Below are 22,996 nucleotides of genomic sequence, written 5' to 3' on the forward strand. Positions count from 1 at the left end.
AAAATCCCTTACATTCACAACACTTCTAAGTACTTAAAGTTACCACCATCAGGGTCTGAAACAGCACTGAAAGACCTTTTAAGCTTGACTAACTACACAAATCCACCCTTTGAGACTGTGTCGGTGCTAACCCTCCCTCCCCTTTGCTCAGTACCAGCCCTCCTGTGCCGCTGTTCCCTATTTCAGAAACTTCACTCAGTACGGGGGACTCAGTCTAGCAGAGCATGAGGAATATGCACTTTGGAGAAGGTTGACTAAATAGAGGGAAGAGAGAGTATGAACCTGGAAGATAATGTGTCAGCAAGCTGGTATAGGATAGAGGAGAAGGTCATCCCGGCACTCTGCCATGCTGAATATCACCACGGATTCTTAAATTAGTTGAAATTTGACTCAATAACTTCAGCTGGATTTAGTATGATTCCATTACTGAATTATTCAATGTCTTCAGTTACTACAAATGCCAGTGTTGCTGATTTAAAAGTGTTTAAGCACATGTATTGTTCGTTTATTGAACACGTGTTTTCTTTTAAACAAAGGCAATTAGTTGATCATTTGTGCACATAGAGGGACATTAATGAATTCCTCTGCTTCTCAGCCGTGCAGTGGGAACAGTACCCGTGAGAGGAGTGCTTTCCCACTCCGCCAGCCTGGAGAAGAGAAGGAGTGTCCCCCGACTACGGAGACAGAGCCCTGTAAACTCAACAGCAACTGCTTTCACTACTCTTACAACATCACCGGTGAGACTCAAACAGCAAGGCTGACTGCATGCAGAAATGTTACATCAGAATTTTAGGGTAACTTTGACCTTTTTGCTGATGAAACTCCGCTGCCCCTGCAGATTGGAGTACCTGTCAGCTGAGTGACAGTGCAGTGTGTGGAAACGGCATCAAAACCCGCATGTTGGACTGTGTGCGTAGCGACAGTAAATCAGTTGACCTCAAGTTCTGCAAAGAGGTGAGTTGTGTGTCATCTCCTGTTTTCCACCCCGATTAAAATTTATTTTGAATGAAACCTCATGGCATTGTCTTGCAGTTGGGTCTGGAGAGGAAGTGGCAGATGAATGCTTCCTGTGTGGTGGAGTGCCCAGTCAACTGCCAGCTGTCAGACTGGTCTCCATGGGCTGACTGTACTCACACCTGTGGGCTGACAGGTACATCTTTATATAAGTGTATACACATTTAGATTTTGGGGTCCGATGCAACCTGCAGCAATTTTCAATCCCTGGTCACAGTGACCTTGACCTTTGTGTAAATATGGGCGGAATCTTCAGTGTTTCCTCATTGAAGTCATGTTTTTATAAATGATGACAACTGTGGGTTTCAGAAAACCACAAAGTCCAGATGAGGTGTTTTTTAGTATTGGACAGTCCTCTCAGTGGATGAAGTCGATTGTAGACGATACCAATACTCTGCCAGTTCTGATTTCTCCGTTCCTCAAAGGATCATTAGAAAAATAATTTATCTTGATTTAACAGATCATTTCTTGATTTTACAATACTTTAAATGTTCTTACTCATCTTGCCTTTATAGTTTCTCAACATTAGATATGGTCACAAAAGAATTAAGCAGAGTCTAATGTACCTCAGTCTTGCGTTATCAATTCAAATGGATACGATTAATTGTGAAACCCTGATGAGGACATATTTTGTGGTTTAATGTGAAGTCGAAGTCATTGTTTTATTACATATTAGTGAAGTTCCTACCTTGCAGCCTCTTCGCACAGCGTTGGCAGCGTAATGCTTTGATAGCTGAGAATGATCTCTTACTGCTCTAGGTCAGCAGTGCTCAGCTGTGTGTTAAAGAAAGCTGCCCTCTCTTATGGTAATGGTGGAAACCAGAAACGCTTTATGATGCGAGGAACGATGGTGTTACAGTCTAAAGCACATGAGACAGGGATAATAATGTCCTCGCATGTAATTCCATAGGATCAGCTCATTGATTGGTGGTCCATTACGAGTGTGTGCTCTGGGGCTCAGGGAGCACTCTGCTCTCCACAATCCTTGAAAAGAGCAGCAACCAGAGGCAACAAGAGCAAATAGTCGACCTGAAACCAATACAGACTTTAGCTATTGTGGTAACTTTAATCTGTCCCAAGGCGAGAAGGATTTTCTCCCTTCATGGAGAAACAGCAGGTAGGCCATGAAATGAGAGGCCCTTCTCGCTTTCCTTCCTGTGTTTGTCTTTTATCTCCAGGCTTACTCTGAGGACATATTTCCCTGGAGGAGCTAATTTCTGTTCCAGAGCCAGGAATAGCAATGAGCTGGATTAGTTATCTCAAGCAAGTGCACATACCTGGAAGCAGTGAGGTGCTGTTATCAATCAGGCAGTGTAAAAACTCAGCTATTTTCCTGCACATGTCAACCTGTGTGCATAGATAATCATGGCATTGTGTGTTCTCCAGCCAAACCTCGACAGAAACAGCTGGCATGGGCTTTCCTTTACCCAGCAGCCATCCCCACCACCCACAGCTCAACACCAAATTCTGCCATAGCTGCCAGCAAGCAGAACAGTGAAACATAAAAAATGGAGGGCGATGACAAGTTTCTGTGGATATAGGGTGCCACCTCCTTCTGCAAAGCAACCAATGGTAAAAGCCGGTGTGATGTCAGAGATGGTGAAATATATTTAGAAAACTGGGGCTCAGATTCTATAGAGGCTTCTACCTTGTTATTTTCTTAGGTTCTCAATCAAGGTCATGTGTAATGTGAAATAATCTTCCCCTCCTGGTGGTTTTTCTTTTAGAGCACATTTATGGTATGGATTAGTCACACTTCTCATTTCCAGACAAAGACAATCCAAGAGCAAAAAAAGATCTTCACACGTTCAAAAATCCCTGCCCAAACCCCCAAATACCCGGAAAAGTCATTCCCGGTACCAAACTAGACTTGTCTAGTATTTGAAAACTTAAATCCAGACCCATGCAGAGCTGCTGGTTCAGAGCCTGAAATGGACCTGTCGGTCTGCTGGAAAGACACAGACCCAATTGGCACTGACTTCACTGTTTATATCAAGCTGGCATCAGTTTACAGGCTGTCAAAACAAGCCTTTTCATCTGTGCCTGGCTGTTATAGATATAATCCAACCACAATGTCACAGGAGTTGATAAAATATCTCTGTCGCAAGGTTTGACCTTTATTTTCATTTTCTCTTTTCATCTTCGTGAAAAAGATATCCATCCTTGACGTGAGCCACTCTGTGCCTGTCTGTTGTCACACACCTTGTTTTGGATTTTTTCTTTTGAACTTTTTTCCCAATCTAAGATCTTTTAATGTACCAATGTTGCAGGCTTTAAATTATCATACCTACAGCACTAGTTCCAGCAGGTTCCAGCACGATTAGCTGTCAGCTCACATCCAGCTAGTCACTGATCCACTCAGGTATTACACATGATGTTAAACAGGGACCCACAAGAATAGAACAGAAACTGATTCAACCACAGGTTTTGTAAATGCAATACATATGAAGCACTGATGTGGTGTTATCTTATATTTGTGAGGTCAACCAGTGCATCTGAGTGCAGTGGGACTGACAGGGACCCTGTGTGTTGAAAGGTTGCAGTAGTGACTAAATGAGTGAATTTGAAAGCAGTATGTGAGAATGTGAGAGCAGTCTTGCAGCCAGGGAACATGAGAGCAGCAAAGGTACTGGATCTTAATGAGATGAAGCCTTTATCAACTGACAAACAGCCTGAACTGCTCATTTCTAATTCTCTGCTCCAGCTCTAAGTGTCGCATCGCATGCCCGCTAACTCTCTCTCATTGCTACTTGTTTGTTAGGCACACAACTGATCTATCTGCACAGCCTGTGTAACACTATTCTCTCTCAAACGTCCCAAACTTCCTGCAGATCTTACACAGAGATGATACATTAGTGTATTCTGATCATTTACCCGCTATTGCCTCTCAATACCGAGGGATGGAAGTCAAGCTTGCTCCCAGGGACAATAACGTGTCAAAGCCAGGGAGGATGTGAATTAAGAACAAATGCAAACATGCCAACATTAGATCATTTATGACACAGAGCACGGTTCTTGGAGATGTAAGATGAGTTATTTTCACTGACATATGCTTTAATTGATGTCTATATTTGGATTGAACACTTAAAGCACTGCTTGACTTGCTTACCTTGATGGCACCCTGATTTCATTTTAACATTTCTTTTGGTATGTTTTTTAAAATAGGAACTGAGAACCTTGTTAGTTTCTTGCTTTCAGTTTTGAAAGTAGAGGGCAGATGTATGACATGTCATTATGACTCCTGAAGTTTGTTCTGAATACTAAAGAATGAATGGAAGCTACAAGTTCAAGTTGTATGTATTGTGACTAATTCTTGGATGATGCCTTCTCTGTGTTTCATGGTCACAGAGGATTTTTTTTAAGAGGGGACATCACACAAGCTGATAGTGTTCAGCGTTAAAGGGATAGTTCACCGAAACATTAAATTGCACTCATTATCTACACAAAACACTTCTGGAATGTCAGGGGTAAACAGCGTTGCAGCCAAATCTAATATAATTGAAGTCAATCCATCCTCTTCTTCAGACACGGTAAAACAACAGTAAAAAGCATAGCATGCCTCCACTGCATGTGTGGTGTCATCAAAGTGTCTTCAAACCCCAACTTTCATATTGGACTAGAAACAAGGTCATTTACACCACGTTTTAAACCTAAAAGTCCACTGATATCTTCATAGGAGGTGCATGCAGGGACCCTCAGGCACACCATCGTGTGGCTACGTCTACTAGCTTAGTCACTTGCAGTGGACCTTGCATTCCTTTTGCAATGATTTACAGTTTTCTCACGTCTCCCCTGAGGCTCTTTGTAAAAATGCAGAGTGAATTCAGTAAAGGGCTATAGGAAACTATTCAGAGGATCCAGACTTTATTCTCTGGTACATGATCTTCATGAAGTAACTGGAGAAAAGAGCCCAGATGCTGCATAGAGATGATACGAGGTCAAGAAGTATCACATTGCAAGTCAGAATGAATGACATTAACATGTTTAAGACATTTAGGTTGTCTGTGATTTCTTTGAGAATGAGATGCTATTCTTATAACATTACTGTGAATGAAATCCCACATTTCCTGCTCAGAGGCTTCACATTAAAAGCCTTTTAACCACTGATATGTCTTAACCCCCTCCCGCTATTCATCTTTATCTTTCATAATGAATTTAGTTAAACAATATTTGCTTGCCATGTGGCTATAAGATGAGTCAGGATCAAAACATGTTAAAGCTAGTTATCCCCTTCCACCTCCCCCCATTCTATACTAAGTAGTTTAAATGATTGGTGTTGCATGTCAGCAACAGTCATGGACTTTTTCATCTTTACACATGTATCACATGACAGGTGAATCAATGCACAGATGAAATTAATGATTAATAATTTCTATTTATTATGTGCCTCACCAGAGAATATCTATGTTATCCATAGCTCCATGTGGACCAACATTTGACTCACAGCCTTAATAGAAGAAGGAAAATGACTTTAATTATTCCTTTTTGTCTTATATTTAAAAACTAAAAATTAAATATATTAATTGATTTTTATGTTTAGCAGGCATCAAATACCATTCTCCACTGACAGCAGGACAAACAAGGATAGAATCAATATGGTGTACTAACAAAACCAAAACATACAGTAAATTGACTGTGTGTGTCTAGGAATTGGGGAAAATCTGGACCCAAATGTGCAGGAGGCAGTAAAATAACTAAAGGTGTTCTTAATAAGGCAATAATAAAACTACTAAAGAACAAGATACAAAAGCAAACAAGACAATTCCACAAAGAGAAAAAACTCTGGAAACCAGAAAAGATTCCAAAGAGAATAAACAGAAAAAACACTAGAGACACTGGAAACATGACAGTGAAAGACGATGAACTGACAAAGGGAAGGACAGAGACATTCACCCAGAGAGGCAGGGATGATTGAACACAGGTGAAACACATGAGGAACAGGTGCAGACTATTACAAGGGCAGGAAATACGACAAAGACAGGAAATAAAGCTACAGACATAAAGGAGCTACATTTCAAAATAAAACAGGAAACTGAGAACTTAGGGAAAAGCAACCAAACACAGTACAAGCAGTAAGTCGTCAGTTCCACAACACTGAAAAACATACACTGTTCAGCACACTGTCTTCCTCATCTTTACAAATCTTGGTTGTATGGAGACGTCAAATTCCACAACTTGATTTAACTCTGAAAATAAAAACTTTTGCCTTTGTTTCTGGTACTCTGCAGGCAAGCTGTGGAGAAGACGGACAGTGATCCAGGCTCCTCAGGGTGACGGGAGACAGTGTCCATCCCAGATGGCGCAGTGGAAGCCTTGCCTAGTGAAGCCCTGCTACAGCTGGAGATACAGCACCTGGTCTGAGTGCAAGTCTGAGGTCGGTGGGATTACATCTGTCTGTGTTCAAAATATCTTAACACAGCTCTAAAAGTGTGTGTTTGACCCATACACGTCTGTGCATCCCCTCTCATCAGGGGGCGAGGTGTGGGGAAGGCCTGCGCTTTAGGAACGTGTCATGCTTTGTGTCGGACGGTTCCGGTGAGCAGGACAGCAGCCTGGTGGACGACGAGCTGTGCGGAGATCTGGCGCCCTCGGTGGATGGAGATACACACATTGTTCTACAGGAACCCTGCACTGTACCCTGTCCAGGTGAGCCTTTCACATACTGTGACACAATCATTTTACAGGTACACGGCGAGGTAGAGCTGAGGAAAATGATCAGATTCACTGATTGCAGAACATTATTTACTGATGACTAAGTTAGAAAAAAATTTGTGACCATGTAAAGCAATTAAAAATAGATTTTCTGAGTTTGTCAGTATATAAAAGAAAATTTCGGAGACTGGGGGACTTTAGCTTGGTTGTACTATGTGTCGTGTGACGCACAGGGGAACAAAGCGACCCAAGAAGATCGTGGGAAGAGAAATGTTGGTGAATGAAACGACTTCCAAAGTTATCTGAGAATTTTTTCAGGTAATGGTCGGCACTTTTGGAGAACCAGAACAAATCAAAGTCACCTGTCTGCTCACATTGAATCCAAGCACTGGACCCACCCTTTGTGTCCATTGATTGTTCCAGTAAAGTTCATCGAAATTAAATGATCACATCCGCAGCAATGTTAAATATTAGTATGAATGTTTCTGACAAAAAAAAAAAACAGGGTGGTTTGGGAACATACTGAAATAAATAATAATAAATATGCTCTCGATTTGACTCCCAGTCAGCCCGACCATTTATTGCTCTGCCGTCACAGCGACAAAATGCCAAAGAAATACACTTTGTTGGGGCAACCAATTCATGGTGGATTTGTGTGTGCCCAGCTTAACCACTTGACACTATCAACTGGCTACAACAAAAAATATGGCTTTTCTCAGCGTGATGACTCTTAAGTGCTAGCAATTGTTCTCAGCGCACCTTTTCACAATGACAAGAAAGACCCCTGAAGCACTTATTGTTAAATGATTTTGATTGTAAGAGCTTCAAGAGCTCCAGAGTGCGCCACACAATGCAGAGCTGATGTTAACAGGCGGGAGGCCAAGGACAATGTGGGAAGCATTTTACAAAGCTGATAATGGATGTGTTGTGGCAGCAGGGTTTTTATTGTACCTCAGTGAAGGCCTCTCAGCTGACGCTAAGTTGCAGCAGCTGCAGTGTGTGTCCAAGTGTGTACGTACATGTGTATATCTGCTCTACACGGACCACTCCAGCTTGGATTATGTGTAGGCGTAATCAGCCCAGAATGAAGCTAATTGGTTTAGTGGGGACGAGGGGGGAACAAGGTCAAAAAGGACTCTGTCAGATCTGGAGCGTTTCCTGTCGTCTCTAACTTACTAACTGAAAACAACCAGTTACACTGCTGGAAACTTAGAAGTGAGACAGAGGATATGATGTCTCTTCTTAATTAGTTGATCTTTTTTTCTGATGGGTCATGATTAATTAAAATGTGTAGAGATGTGCTCATGTCAGCCATGCCAGTACAAAGAGAGCAGTGTAACCGATTCAACTGAGACTCCTCTCTTTGCTGAGAGTATCGTGCTTCTGAGCAGTAATGAAAAAACGGATTGTGCCGTGGAGGGAACATATTTGAGAGGAGGTTTAATTTTGATTTTCATTTCATTTCGCTGTGTGGCACTGACCTCTGTCAAGACACACAACCTTCTACTGCTACTGAGCTACGCTGACATTTGAACGGATGTACTGAAGGAAATATTTCATATCCTTCCATGATAGTTTGCAAATATCAGGAGAGATCCTGTGTTATTCAATTTTCAGTTTCTGCCATTTTCAAATGTTCAGTTTGTAATGATGCTGCCAATCAATGTACCTGTCAACACACTTCTAGACCCTGATTGGCTGAAAAGCTTCTTAATTCAAATTTGTCATATTTGGATGAATTCCCTCAGCTGCTGTGAGAATCTACTTTTTTCCATTTTCCCACATTTTGTCTGCTCCTGTTCGAGGTTGCTGTTAATGCAACACATGACGTGCTGTGTTGATAAAGTGTATGTTTGTATAAAAGAAACATGTCCACCTCAATAATTCCATCAGTACAACAAAAGTCATACCACTTTGCTGCTTTCACTTTCTCCGATTTACTGAAATACTGTTTTTATTCACTTCGTCCTTGGTTCTTTTGGTCAGCTCTGGCCCATGAAAACCCACCATCACTTCAGGCATCAAGGGTTTGCAGTAAAAGTCTCAAATTTGGAGGGTTTTTAATGTGAAGTTATGTATATAGTATACAGTAATAATCAATTAATGATTTTCAAGAAATGAAAGTATAGCACAGAAATACCAAAGATACATTTTGAGCCAGTAGTAGTAAGGCTCTTGAATATCAATGTATTAATCAATGCACAGACATGATGATTAACTTTGCTTCTTTTGATTTGAGCAGCACGTTGACATTTGCTGAACTGTTGCTTCAACTGGAGCCTCATTTGATACGTAACAATTAAAGTGTTTCTATAGTAAAGGCCTTTGCCCACCAGGTCTGTAGTCTTTGACCAAAATTGTGTGTGTTTATAGGAGAGTGCTACCTGAAGGACTGGACCGTTTGGAGTCCATGCCAGCTAAGCTGCGTGAGTGGGGACGACCTGGGCTTCGGGTCAGTCCAGGTCCGGTCCAGAGCCGTGGTGGCCCAGGATCCAGAGAACCTGCTGCAGTGTCCAGAGCAGGAGATGGAGGCACGGCCATGTACAGGTCCGTCAGAGAAGGCAGAGAGCTGACTGTTGTACACTGACGTTTGGATTCAGTTTTATTCTACATTAAATACACTGGCAGCTGTTTCTTCGCATTGTTACCCACACTGCATGTTCTTCCTTTAGACGGCCAGTGCTTTGAATACAAGTGGAAGACTGCACCATGGAGAGGCTCATCTCGCCAAGTCTGGTGCCAGCGCTCAGATGGACTTAATGTTACAGGTAAGCATTATGAATCATGCCTATATTTTTCCTTCCAGTTATGTCTATTACAATATGATAAGATCACTAGCTGTCTTAAAACCTATTGCACCGTAATTTCAGAAGGCCATATTCTTGGACAATGGCATGTAGCTTGTAAACAAGGTTTGATATTTTCTGAGATCGTTTAGAAAAGGCTCTAAATAATGTATAAACTACAATGTTCTTCCCAAGGTGAAGTCATGCTGTAAGACAATGACACACAATGACCTGGTGGACACATCTACTAATGTTTGAGCTTTCAACTACTCCCGAAAGATTATTTTCACAGTGGATTGACAAAAAACTGTGCAAACTGTCGAAAAGTACTCTTGTACTTGAACTATTCCCGTTGAGTGTAGCTTCAGTTAGAGCCACATGTGAAATGTAACAATTGAAGTGGTACTATAGTAAAGGCTTTTGCCCACCGAGTTTCTGTCTGACCAAAATTGTGCCTCTTTCATTTTAGCATTGTATCTATTCAAAATATCTTAATATTCATCACATGCTGTGCTTATATATATTTTCCAAACAACTTTAAAGTTTTTAAATTTACAGATTTTTTTTCCTCAATAAGTGCAATTCAAGATAAAAGAAATAAGGCAATATAGAACAGGCATAGCAGATTAGCAAATGGAGTTTGCTCAGTTATCACAGAGACAGAGCAGCTCAGCACTTATCACGACTGGTCTGGAGCCTCGAGTCAGATATGATAGATGTAAATGTGACCTAAATGAGCTCCAAAGCTCTCACTGCTGCTCTGACACACGGGGTCTGCGTGGCAAGGTGATACTGTGGATAAGCTTACTTAAAACTGTCTCATCCAGCATGTCAGAATCCCAGATAGCACTTGGAGCATTTCTTGACAGCGACTTCTAGGAAGCTGTAAGCAGATGAGGTTTTAATCTGCAGCAGTGTTACATTTACAGCAACAGTTTAATCTCATCGTCCATCACATGTCAGAGTTAACCTCTGCAACTAAACCATTGTTCCTGAGCTCCACAAAGAATTTATCAGCTCTTGTAAGAAGATGGGCTGTCTGGAGGAAAGGGTTTCTCTGGTCAGGGAACCTACTTCTTTTTACAACTCCTGCTTTGATTGAGCCTGGAGCCCTGTCACATTTCTGGATTAGGGGAGTTTATAACACTCAGCTCTGAGTCTGAGTAAACGAGAAATGTCAGTGTACTCCATATGGTGGTGTGCCTATCTGTGGCTGCTCTGATCGGCAGACCACATTTCCCCCCGTTCTTGTGAATGTTTCCTCACAAGCAGTGGTTTTCCCCTCATGAATATTCCAACTGAGCTCGCTCCCTGAGCATGCTGCCTGATAAATATTCAAGAGGCCCTGATAGATTACTGTGGTCTCACAGACATGTGTTTTCTCTGAGTGTCTGCTGGTTGAATCAATGTCAGTTGTACGGTCTATCTACGTTATCCAGCTTATTTTATTCTCAGTGGGAATACACGCTCCTTACCCTGTATCGTTTTTAACTCAGTAAAACCTTGGATGAACCCTATTAAAAAGTGACTAAATGACAACTCCTGCCCTGGTTCTGCCAAAATTCTGAATACATAGTCAGGAGTGGAATGAGATTAATAAAAAAATGTAGATTCCCTGTAAATGAATTGTATCTCCCCTCTTGCCATTCCACTGATTTACTCCAGAGTGGTTGAAATTAAAGTTTCCCTTGGGCCCCAAGCACTATATTGCATAGCAATAATGGGATAAAAGAATTCTCCCAATTCGAGTAACAAGTATTCCCCGGTTTGCATGGGGAATGTTTCCTTTGATCTGGTTTCACAGTTGAGGAATTCAAGGAAGTATGTTTGATTTTCTCAGCAATTTAGATACCATATTTATCAATCAAAACACAGACATGCTCCGGTCTTCCCAATGTAGGTGATGACCATTCGATATCCCATATAGTGTTGAGTGCAGTAGCTATCTTGACTAACGCACAATGAATTTGCTGTAGGACAATATGCTATTCAAGCTAATTCCTAACTCCTTCTGATGTATTGATTCGATTTCGATTGAGGGTATGGACAATAATCTAATATGTACTCTTCATGTGTTGTATGATGTCTTGCATCAACACAACTTTGTATGTATGATTATTGTATTAAAATGCAACATAACGGGCAAAGGAAATAATATGCCATCTCACATGAATGTACACTCACAGGCTTCAGGCATTATGTCAGCCACAGCAAGAATTACATACAGAGCCCCAATTAGTCTGGAGATTTAAGTGGCACTTTTAGTGCTTTTCCAAAAATCTCATAATTATGAATATTTTCCGGCGTCGCACTGCATGGTGAGATTCATTGTACTAATTAGCTGAAACTTAGTGAAAGTCATCTTCAAAGAGACAACAGCAAAGAGAGCTGCAGCTTTACCACCTCCGGCTCAACAATCTGCAGAGGTACACTGTTTGGAATCTGGGACACATTTGTCCTGTAATATTGGCGACTGTGATATTGTTACCTAGCATCCTCCCAAAAACGTATGACTGAAACTATATTCATTGACCTTTGACAGTGGAGTTTGACCTTGTTGGCCTTTGCCCTGCAGGTGGATGCCCGGCAACTGCCAAACCCATGGCCGACCGTTCCTGTGACCCGCCCTGCACCAAGCCACGTTCCCTCTGCACAGAGGTGAGTGACTACCAGGTAATCACACATCTGTGGTCAGTTAAGTTATAGTTCTTATAAGCTGTTTCACCAGGAATTGGTGTCATGCTTGTGAGATATTGACAGATCTCTTTTGTTTATTCTACGAAGGTCAGACAGATATTCCGACAGATGTCTGTTTGTATGTGGGACGTATGTGGGATTCATATCTCACAAACAGTTCATCTTGTTTGTTTCAAACTTGGCATGTGTGTCCTAGCCCAACAAAATGCACAGCTGGAGTCAGCGCAATTTTGATGCGTAATATGTTCAGTATTAATAAAATATCAATAAACAGGCCAGATTCACTCTGTAGCTGTCAATGGGGGGAGTAATATTTTACTCTAGTTGGCTACTTCTTGCAACTTTTAGCAGTAAAACAATCACAATGCTTCACACTCATAAAGTGAAAGATTTGTTTTTAAAACAAATCTATATGGGCTTGAAGCCACACTTTTTACTGAGCAACAGCACCCTCTGTGGCCACACATGACAATTAATTCTGTTGGGCTCCATGTCAGAGCAATAAAGTGATTTTTATGTAGAGAAAAAACACAATCTATCAATGTCTCTAGCAGAGCTCTGAAACAACAGAAAGGTGGATATTACCCATGTATGATCCTTCCTGAACCAGAAGAGCTGGCACTGTAACAAATATACCAAACTCTGTTTAGAATGTTTAATATTTAAAAAACTGCTCACTGAATACTGGAGATAAACTCTGTTTAATGACTTCTTAGATGACTTCTAAGATGTTTTACCTTATCTACAGTTTGGCATTACTCTTGCTGGACCTGATTCTGGCTGAGCTGAATCAGTTACACACTTCTCACAGGAGATAGTACCCACTCACCAAAGTTACACTGAGCAAGACCAGACTTTCTGAGTGAGAAGGGGAAATGAAAGTAGCACCACTCTCCATATTACGAGTCAGTGAATCATCACACTAGTTTTGAAGCTTCTATTTTAAGGTAAAAAAGTTGCATAGTGTAAGTGCATGACACACTGAGTGTAATTTGCAGTGAATTCCAGGGGAGAATTGAAAGTGGTACTTGACGAGAGGAGGAGGATAATCAATGGTGTTCTCCTCAGATAGCTGTTAGGCTGAAATGTCAGACTGAACTGGGACCTGCCAGTGCTCTGGTTTTTATTTTTTACTCTCAGGCATCTGCTGCTGAATAGAGTGAGGCCATTATCTCAGCTGCTGTTTTATACATGCAGGATTTAATGGATAGTTCACAGAAAATTGAAAATCGAAGTGTTGTAAACGAAACGGCCCACTATGGGTCACAAGATATTTTCCACAAATCAGAAACTTAACAATTAAAGTAGTCTATTTACACAATTTTTTAACAGCAAATAATTAAAAGGATAGATTCAGAATAAAATCCAGAAATAACAACAGCAGCCTGCAGATTTTCTATATCCCGACATGACCCCTGAGGTGATTATGACGGATTGGCGACAGCATCAGTTGCAGCGGGTCAATTTAGGTGATTTATCGTGGTGGGGACGGCATCATGCTGTCACTGTCATACCAGAGACAGTGATTCACAATAACAGTCCTGAGCATGGTGTATGCAACCAAAGCACTTTGGTTAAGGTCAGAAAATGGTCATGTTTGTTATTATTGTTGTCATTATAAAATGTTAAATACATGTAAATAAAGTTACTGTGATTGACCGAAAACTGTTAGTGTCTATGACACAACTTTGAAATGCTTAGATTACACTACAGTCACTACAAGTTGATATTGTGCTGATTGATATACAGCAGATTGCGAGATGTCAATTATGCTGATAAAAAACTATGTGATCCCAGATATATTTAGATTTGCAATTGAGTTATACAAAAACATTATTGCTTTGGGGCAGAGTTGCTAATGATATGGATCTGACTGTCCCTCACAGCATGTAAACACACAGGCACACACTCACATACACACACACACAGACACAAATACACACACACACATACACACACAAAGGCGTACAGGGCAGGGACCACCACAATTATAAATGATGTGGCTCTGATTATCAGTCTTGGCCTCTGCTGCTCCAACTTTAACCATTCTTGGTTTCATTTGGAGTCTGCTAAATATACAGCACTGCTAAATCTTTACAGTGGCCCATTACTGTCACTGATAGCATCGCTTGGGCACTAAGTATGTTATGTTCAAGTAAACCTGAGGGTAACAGAAGAAAGGCCAGGGAGTTTATATATGGACTGAGTATATGGAGTATAGAGTCAGTGCTCTTACAAATGGTTCTAGTCAAACTTGAGAATGTCCATTCTATCTTTGAACTCTAATATACTGTTAATATAATGTCAAATATAAATGACAAGTCATCAATAACATAGTATTAAAAAACAAATTAAAAAATGTGTATAGTTTAAAACAAGCCGAGCTGCCTGAGCTGTGCAGCGTTGTCATGTCTTCACATCAGATAACTGACAGACTGATACCTGGTATTTCTGCCCGCTGCCACTTCCTGCCTGTGCCAGCAATAAGAAAAGACCTTGCTGCTATAGAGGAGCAACAGACTGTGCTGCCAGTTATTCCTCGGTATGACAGATTAGTCATTTAAAACAGGCTTTTGTTAAGTGGTTTGTAATAAATGTTATATATTTGGTGTAAGGCAGAGACCACACATGTCTCGCGCCTCCTGCTGACGCTGTCCATGGTTCTGAATTGTTTTATATGACATACAAGCCGTAGCATGTGGTTTTCATACCAAAACTCACAAGATTTACAAATGCTTGTCAGAACTAGTAAGAATGATGTTTTAACAGCGCAAATACAGTATATACCACATGGCACCAATCACCACAGAACAGTAGATAGGATGTGGTTTTATGATATAGAGAAGCAAGGAAGCTAGAGATGTCAGTAGATGAGAGGCGTAGCGGCCAGGTTACACTGTGTGTGTAGTGCAGCACCCATAGCGTGAGGGAACGTGCGTGTGTACCTTGACATTTGAAATGATGTATGTCACAATACTCTTAGTGTGCACTGTGTGCGCTCCCTACGTGCATGTGCACCCTGACTTGGGGATGAACTGACATGAACTGATGAGGAAGCCACAACCTTACTTGCCCCCCCCCCCCCTCCACACACACAACCACGGGCACACAGGCACACACATACATATTTCCATGTATGTGTGTGTCTCATAAAAGGATGTGAGACACACTTCCTTTTCTTTGTTTGCCACTAAGCAGATGCAAATGATCCCTTATTCCCTGTTCTGTCTGCTGTTGAACTCCTGCTGTTCCTGTTTGCATGGCGGAGGCTTCTGAAGTCAACCTCCACAGATAGTTGGGGAGCTGGGGATCCCCTGCAGGGTGATGAATGGAATGAGGGATGAGAGAGAGCAAGATATGGAGGAGGGGTGGTTTTGTGGACCCACACACAAACACACACACACACACTATCAAACACACACCCTGTCTGACAGAACTGACAGCATCATCACACCATAGCACCATCGCTATAGCTGATTTTGGGATCGACTGCACAGCTAAATCAAAGCCTTATCAAAGCTGCTGTTTGATGTAACTCCAACATTAACAAAAACAGCCTCGACACTGTAATGTATGTTTCCAAATACCAACCAGTCTTAGTGGGTTAAAATATCAAATTCTTTACACTACCTTTGGAAAGCACAGTTCCCCCAACAGACTGTTGCAAAGCGTTGTCTGTACCAAACACATTTTTAAGATCCAAGATCTTATTACATGGACACAGCACAGTTTGGACTCAGGAATTTATACCGTCAGGATGGATTGTTCTAGTTCCAAGAATTCTAAGATGTATTTTGTCTTAAGTCTTTTATATCTTCAGTAAAATTAACATAATTAAACAAACAGTATTTCACATTTGCTCCCCTTATTCTCACACTAACAGTTTTCAAACTGTATTCTAAAGAGATTCCAGTTTATTGTATATTACAGAGCGTGTGGCTCTGCTGAGACAGCTTTAAGCTCTGGTGTGAACACACCCACAAAGCACTGGGAATGGATTTTAAATCTGATCATTCAGGCCACATGTGACGATGGTCTCGGACATATGTCATCACATCATCTAGCAGTGTGAATATAATTTCTTCCTGGGACACATTGTATGCACCCTCACCAATAGGCGATAGGGTTGCCCCATATTTTTAATTTGCCATTTAAAATGTGTTAAATCTTACTTTGTAGAGCTGAGTGCAGCACATTCACTCACTCACTCAGCCCCTCCTGTCCCTGCTCTCTCAACTCTTATCTCTCTCTGTCTCTCTTATGTGTGAGAGCAGGTAAGTGAAATCTGATCATCTGACAGGAGGAACATGAACTGATGTACATAGAGCCGTCCACATGTAATCGGGTCACAAGAGATGGTTGTTAATACCATAGTAATAAGTAATAGGTGTGATATTAGTGATCCTTGGTGTGAACAGCAGATGAAAGTGAAGTGAGTTAAAGTGTGGAAGATTTAGGTGAAAGGGATCTATTGGCTGATATTTAATGTAGAATAATCCTCATGATGTTTTCACTAGTTCATTTAATCTAAATTGTATGAATTGTAGTGTTCTTTACCCCAGAAAAGGCTCTTTATATTGAATGATTAATATTTAAATCGAGGGGGTCCTCTCTACGGAGACAAACTAAACACCTTTTGAGTTTTTAGGACAATTAAAGGCTACCACAGGTTCTTTTTAATGTTTGGAAGGAGCGGGTGATTTGAATTGCAACATACGATTTCAACACTAGATATCGCTAAACTCTACACACTGTGCATTTAACTGAGGGGAGTTTCTTATTGTGGATGTTTCCATAAAAAAAACAAAGCTTCTTCCTGAAGTGATCAAGTTAACACTCCAAGGGGGAAATCTGTCAACAAGCAGAACAAAGCAACAACAACACACCCGCTCTGCTGCTTTATATTGACACTCTGACAACACAATCAAAGCAGGATGACACTGAAGAAGGAAAGTGACAGGTTGATAGATATTAACTGACTGAGGGTTAGATCAGCTTTAGGAGAATGTCAACAAGTCGTTTGAGCCTTCATTCTAAATCTTTTCTCCCCTCCTCTTCATCAACCCACTCCCTCCCCCCACTTGTGTTTATTCAGCCTGTGTCGGCATTTTTCTTTATTTGATTATTCATGTTCAGTTTCCAGCCTGGGGGTTGGTACCACCCCCGAGGGGTGGAGAGAAAAATCGCATGGGTTGCAAAATGATTGAGAATAGAGAAAACAGGATAAAAGAAGGCAGACGAGATAAAGGGAAGAGAGGAGAGGAAGGAAAAGAATCAAGGGGAGAACCGCAAGAATAAAGAACCTAGGAAAGAAGGTGTGGAAAAATGAAGAAATAACTGAAAGAAAGGAAAATGAGAAAAATGAAAATGGGTGAATAAGCTATTGAGCAAACAAGAAGAAAGTCAATTGGAAAAAATTATAGTAAAAAAGGGAAGAAAGAAAGGAGGGAAGAATGAAGAGGAAAGACGAATAGAAATATTGAAAGAGGGTAGGAAGATGAAAGAAAGAGGATAAAGGAAAGAGGATAAAGGAAGAAAAACAAAAAGTAATGAAACAAATCTGGAATCAAAAGAGAATCAAGTCTGGTGTGTACATTTACATATCAAACACACAACCTGACTGCAGGGCTGCGCTGCAAACACAAACTACACACCATATTTTCCATGTTGGCTCTTTCTTGTGCTTTTTATATTTTGTAGGTGTATTCAATATAACAAAGAGTACAAACAATTCCCAGACTACAGGATGATTCATTTAAGTGTCAATATAAGCCACCAATGTATTTTGTCACAAAATATGAAACACATTATTTAATTTGCAAAACCAATAAAGGGAAACACAGATTGACAGCCACTGTTCACTGATTGATATGGAACCAAAGAAGGAAAAACAAATCTGCAACTTCACTTTTCACTGTGGGATAGTTTTATCTCTTCCGGCCTCTTGGAACTATTTGTACATGAAAACCTGTGAGAACTGATGTAGGCTGGGCCCAATCCGTCGGTGAAGGAGCGGAGGTGTATGAGAAAACCTAGGTTGTAGACCAGTCTGGCTGCTGCATTCTGGGTTGCAGGGGTCAGATGGCACTAGTGGGCAGACCAGCAAGGAGGGAGTTGCAGTAGTCCAGGCATGATATGACAAAAGCCTTGGCCAGAGCCTATGCCGAGAAGGGGACATATCCTCTTGTTGTTGTGCAGCACACAGTTGGGTTGTTGCAGCATTGTTGGTGGTAAGAGTTGACTGTTGAGTGTCACACCCAGGTTCCCTGTGGCCTGAGTGGGGGCTGCCATGGAGTTGTCAATGGTGATAGTAAGGTCATGGGTGGGAGAGCCTCTCCCTGGAAGGAGAAGTAACTCAGTCTTGTCAAGGTTGATTTTCAAGTGGTGTTCAGACATCCACTGAGAGATGTCAGTCAGACAAGCAGAGATTTGTGCTGCTACCTGTGTTTCAGACTGGAGAAAAGAAAGAATTAGGTTGGTGTCATCTGCGTAGCTGTGGTAGGAAAAGCCATGAGCATGAATAACAGAGCCGAGAGAGTTGGTGTGCAGAGAAAAGACGAGGGGACAGAACCTTGAGGGACGGTTCTGACACAGATCCCCCCAAGTTACCCGGTAACTGCACGTCTTTGAGGAAGGATGAGAGCAGGGAGAGAGCAGAGCCTGAGACGCCCAGATCCTGAAGGGAGGAAATAAGGATCTGGTGGTTCACTGTGTCAAATGCAGCAGAAAGATCTAAAAGGATGAGGACAGAGGAGAGAGAGGCTGCTCTAGCAGTGTGAAGTTGCTCAGAGAAGCAAGGATAATGAGCAAGGAGGGCAGTCTCAGTTGAGTGGCCCGCATTGAAACCAGACTGGTGAGAATTAAGAAGGTTGTTCTGGTGAAGAAAGGAAGAGAGTTGATTAAAGATAGCATGCTCAAGTGCTTTGGAGAGAAAAGGAAGAAGAGAGACGGGCCTTTAGTTGATTACTTCAGACAGGCCGATGGTGGGTTTCTTCAGGAGAGGGTTTTACTATTGCCTCCGTAAGAGAGTTAGGGAAACAGCCAGTTGACAAGGACAGGTTAATAAAATGGGTGAGAAAAAGAAGAAGGTCGAGAGCAATAGATGGAAGAATGTGAGAAGGGATGGGGTCAAGGGTGCAGATGGTTGGGCGGGCGGAGGTTACCAGGGTAAGAACTTGATTGGGAGACAGGGGGGCATGAAAGACGATAGAGTAGGAGATGAAGATGTGGTTGATGGGGAAGGTAATTTCAGAAGGTGGATTGGAGAATGAAGAGCGAATGTCATCTATCTTTTTTATAAAGTATTTGACAAAGTGGTTTGGTAGAAGGGAGGAAGGAGGAGGGTGGCTGGGGGGTCGTTTTTTGGGGTTGGGGAATGAGGATTTAATTTTTTTTGGGATAAAAAGAGCTTTTGGCTGCAGAAATAGAGGCAGAGAAGGAGAAAAAAAGAGATCCACATGTAAGCAGGTCGTCAGGACATTTGGATTTCTGCCATTTCATTTCTGATGCACACACAGTGGCTCTGTTGGCACTCATTGAGTCAGACGACCACGGAGCTGGGGAGGACTTGCACACCTGCCGTGAAGTAACAGGACAGAGAGAGTTGAAAGAGGATGGGTTTCAGTGAGGTTGGAGGTAGAGCAGTTTCTGGTTAATGAGATATCATAGACTTCATATTATATTGCCTGCAGAAAGACTCTGCAGGTCCTGGTGAAAAACAGATACGTCCATGTCACTGTACTAAACCTGCCTCCTCCCTGTGTCAGGTGGGTGTGTGCGGCTGTGAAGAGGGCTACACCGAAGTGATGGCGTCGGATGGTCAGCTGGATCAGTGTACTGTCATCCCGGTGCTGGAGATCCCTACCGCAGGTGACAACAGGGCTGATGTGAAGACCATCCGGGCCTTTAACCCCACCCAGCCTGCAGCCAGCACGCCCAGCAGGGTGGGACGCACCTGGTTCCTGCAGCCCTTTGGACCAGGTACACCTCAGTACAGTCTGATATATCCCACTGCTGGAAGTGATACAAGTTTAAATTACAAAGTTACAAAGAAAGTTAGGTGTAGTAGAAAGAAGCAATAGCAGTATCTGAGAATAGAGCAAGAGGAAGAAGAAATAACAGGGAGAATTATTGCAAAAACAATTGAGACAAAAGGATAGGAAGGTGTTAAGAGGAAGGGAAGAAAAATAGATAATGAAAAAGAACAGGACAACAGAAAAGTAATGAATGGGGAAGGTATAAGAGAAATGGTATGAGGGTGCTAAAATGAATGGGAAAGGAATAGAAGGGGGTAGGAACAACTGATGAATAACAGGAAGGAAAAGAAGAGAAAGACAGAACGCTGATAGGTAATAAAGAAATGTAGGAAAGGGATACAAATCAGATCAAATAAAAAGAGGAAAAGTTAAGACGGATGCAGGATGAGAACAGGAAGGAGATCATGTTTAAATAATATCATTAATGCTGAATATAACAAAGTGGAATGAAGGGATGAAGAAGGACTACAGCTCTGAAACAGTCTCCAATCAAATATTCATCTCACTGTGCATATTGGAATAACAGGCTGCTTTTATAATTGGATTTCCACAAGGAGGAAACATATGAACAGAACACACACGAATTGAATCTGTTCTCATTAACACGTTCTTATCGCAGCATATTTATAGATGAAGGTGTTGCACTACAACAGCACATTTAGCAGTCAACATCGCTCCTGCATGTGCTGGATGCTGCAGTTTAAGGCTTTGTGTTGTTCCTCTGTGTGTTACATTCATGATGAGCGGACATGAGTTATTTCCACACTCTACTGCCCCCTTTAGCTCAGATAAGGAAATGAACGCAGTAAACCAAAGAGTCAGTGGGCAGTTTATCTGAAACTAATTCAGCTCTGCAATAAATCCTCCTCCGTGAAGTTTCTCATGTTCAGTTTGTGTTTAAGCTGCTTTAGAGAGGCTGCGGTTTGTAGTGCTGTTGAGCTGCAGCACCAAATACAGAAAGACGGGCCTTTCTGCTGTTGTGTCAACCCTGTGCTAAACCAGAAGGGCACTACGAGGGTCCATAACTCTGCCAAGCCCTAACAGTCCACAGAAACCACATTTCAGGATTTTTTATTTGGATCTGCACCAAATTGCACAAACTCAATAATTAATATCAGTCCCCTGTACATGCCTGTTGTTTTTCCTGATTCCTGATTTGTTGTCAATATCCATTATTCTCTAAGAAATCAACAAAAATGTTGCACGTTGTTCAAGAAGTTGAAGAAAAATAAACCTGGATCTGCCCCCTGATCTTGATCTGCACCAAAATGCAGTATCTCTTTCCTGACCAATATCACATTCAAATCAAATCAAATCAAATTTTATTTGTATGGCCCAAATTCACAAAACACATTTTGCCTCAGAGGGCTTCACAATCTGTACAGGTAGTGACACCCTCTGTCCTTAGACCCTCGGTTCGAGTGAGGAAAAACTTGCCCACAAAAAAAAAACATTTTAACAGGAAAAAGAAGGTGGAAGAAACCTCAGGGAGAGCCACAGAGGAGGGATCCCTCTCCCAGGACGGACAGACGTGCAATGGATGTCATGTGTACAGAACGACGCCACAGAAACATATTACAAACGATTACAATGAAAGACAATGATTACAGTAGCAGTTGTGGTAATATGTAACAATGCTACAATAATAAACAAGTTAATATTAATGTCATGGAATTATGACTAATAGTAATAACAAGAGTGGATGTCAGGCAGGGCCATGGCAGTAGTGAACCATGATCCATTACTGGGAGCAGCCATGATCCATGAGAACCTGTTGGACGAGAGAGCACAGAAACTCCGGGGAAGAAGTTTAGTTAGTAACATGCATTAATGAGACATGTATGTTTAGAGATGGGGATGATAATCCCCCAGAAGTCTTATCCTATAGCAGCATAACTAAGGGCTGACCTGAGCCAGCCCTAACTATAGGCTCTATCAAAGAGGAAAGTCTTAAGTGTACTCTTAAAAGTGTTGACCGTGTCTGCCTCCCGAACCCAAAATGGTATCCAGTGTATAAAGTGTTTGTGTGTTTGATTCTCTTTGCAGATGGGAAGCTGAAGACCTGGGTGTATGGAGTCGCAGCAGGAGCCTTTGTCCTGCTCGTCTTTATAGTCTCCATGACATACCTAGCATGGTAATGTACCAACACTGGAGCGCCTTTCATTTGTGCTCTGACTCCATCATCACTTTACCTACCGTCATTCACCTACAGTCAGTGATGAAATGGGGATCAGCCGTGTTTGTCGCCGATGGTTAACAGACACAGTTACTTCCTTGATTAAGTCTTGTGGAAGGGGCGGAGAATCAAAGGGAAGTAAAAGATATGAAATGAATCGTTGATGAAAGTGAAACAGACTTAATTCAGGTGAAAATGAGACTATTCTCTTAAAAGAAAGGAAATGTATTATCACCTCTTAAATAAATCCTCCAAACTGGTGACCCTTTGCTTTTAGCCACGTCCACATAGCTCACATCCTGTAGCTTGCAGATATGTCTCTACTGCTGCACTCCTAATGCATGTAGCCATGCAACAAGAAGAGGAAGTAAAATGATGTAAATGAAAGACTTTGCTGATTGGACCCTACTGATGCCATCATGACTGAAAGGGGGTGAGGCTGTGTTGTTGAGACTCGGCTGGCCTCTACCAGGCCTCTGCGTATGGGGACTGGAGGTGTTTAGGGTGAGGGGTCACAGGGAAAGCTGACTGCAGAAGAGAGGAGAACACATTTAAAGTTTGACAGGACAAAAAAGTGGGGAGAGGTGAGAGAAAATTGTGAATAAATCAGTCATAAAGAAAATCTTCCTGGTTGA

The 22,996-nt window shown here is 41.7% G+C and overlaps 1 protein-coding gene across 1 annotated transcript in view; it reads left to right on the plus strand.

The window, feature by feature from the left end:
- thsd7aa (thrombospondin, type I, domain containing 7Aa) overlaps positions 1-22,996 on the plus strand; it is a 133,317-nt gene that overhangs the window by 104,968 nt on the left and 5,353 nt on the right. The window contains exons 18-27 of the mRNA XM_069516457.1: positions 596-737; positions 839-954; positions 1,033-1,150; positions 6,243-6,388; positions 6,486-6,660; positions 9,040-9,213; positions 9,339-9,434; positions 12,028-12,110; positions 19,916-20,129; positions 22,232-22,319. Coding sequence (XP_069372558.1) covers positions 596-737; positions 839-954; positions 1,033-1,150; positions 6,243-6,388; positions 6,486-6,660; positions 9,040-9,213; positions 9,339-9,434; positions 12,028-12,110; positions 19,916-20,129; positions 22,232-22,319 — 1,352 coding nt within the window. The remainder of the gene's footprint in view (positions 1-595; positions 738-838; positions 955-1,032; positions 1,151-6,242; positions 6,389-6,485; positions 6,661-9,039; positions 9,214-9,338; positions 9,435-12,027; positions 12,111-19,915; positions 20,130-22,231; positions 22,320-22,996) is intronic.

This window comes from Paralichthys olivaceus, chromosome 20 (assembly GCF_024713975.1).
Source record: "Paralichthys olivaceus isolate ysfri-2021 chromosome 20, ASM2471397v2, whole genome shotgun sequence".
Taxonomy (NCBI): Eukaryota; Metazoa; Chordata; class Actinopteri; order Pleuronectiformes; family Paralichthyidae; genus Paralichthys; species Paralichthys olivaceus.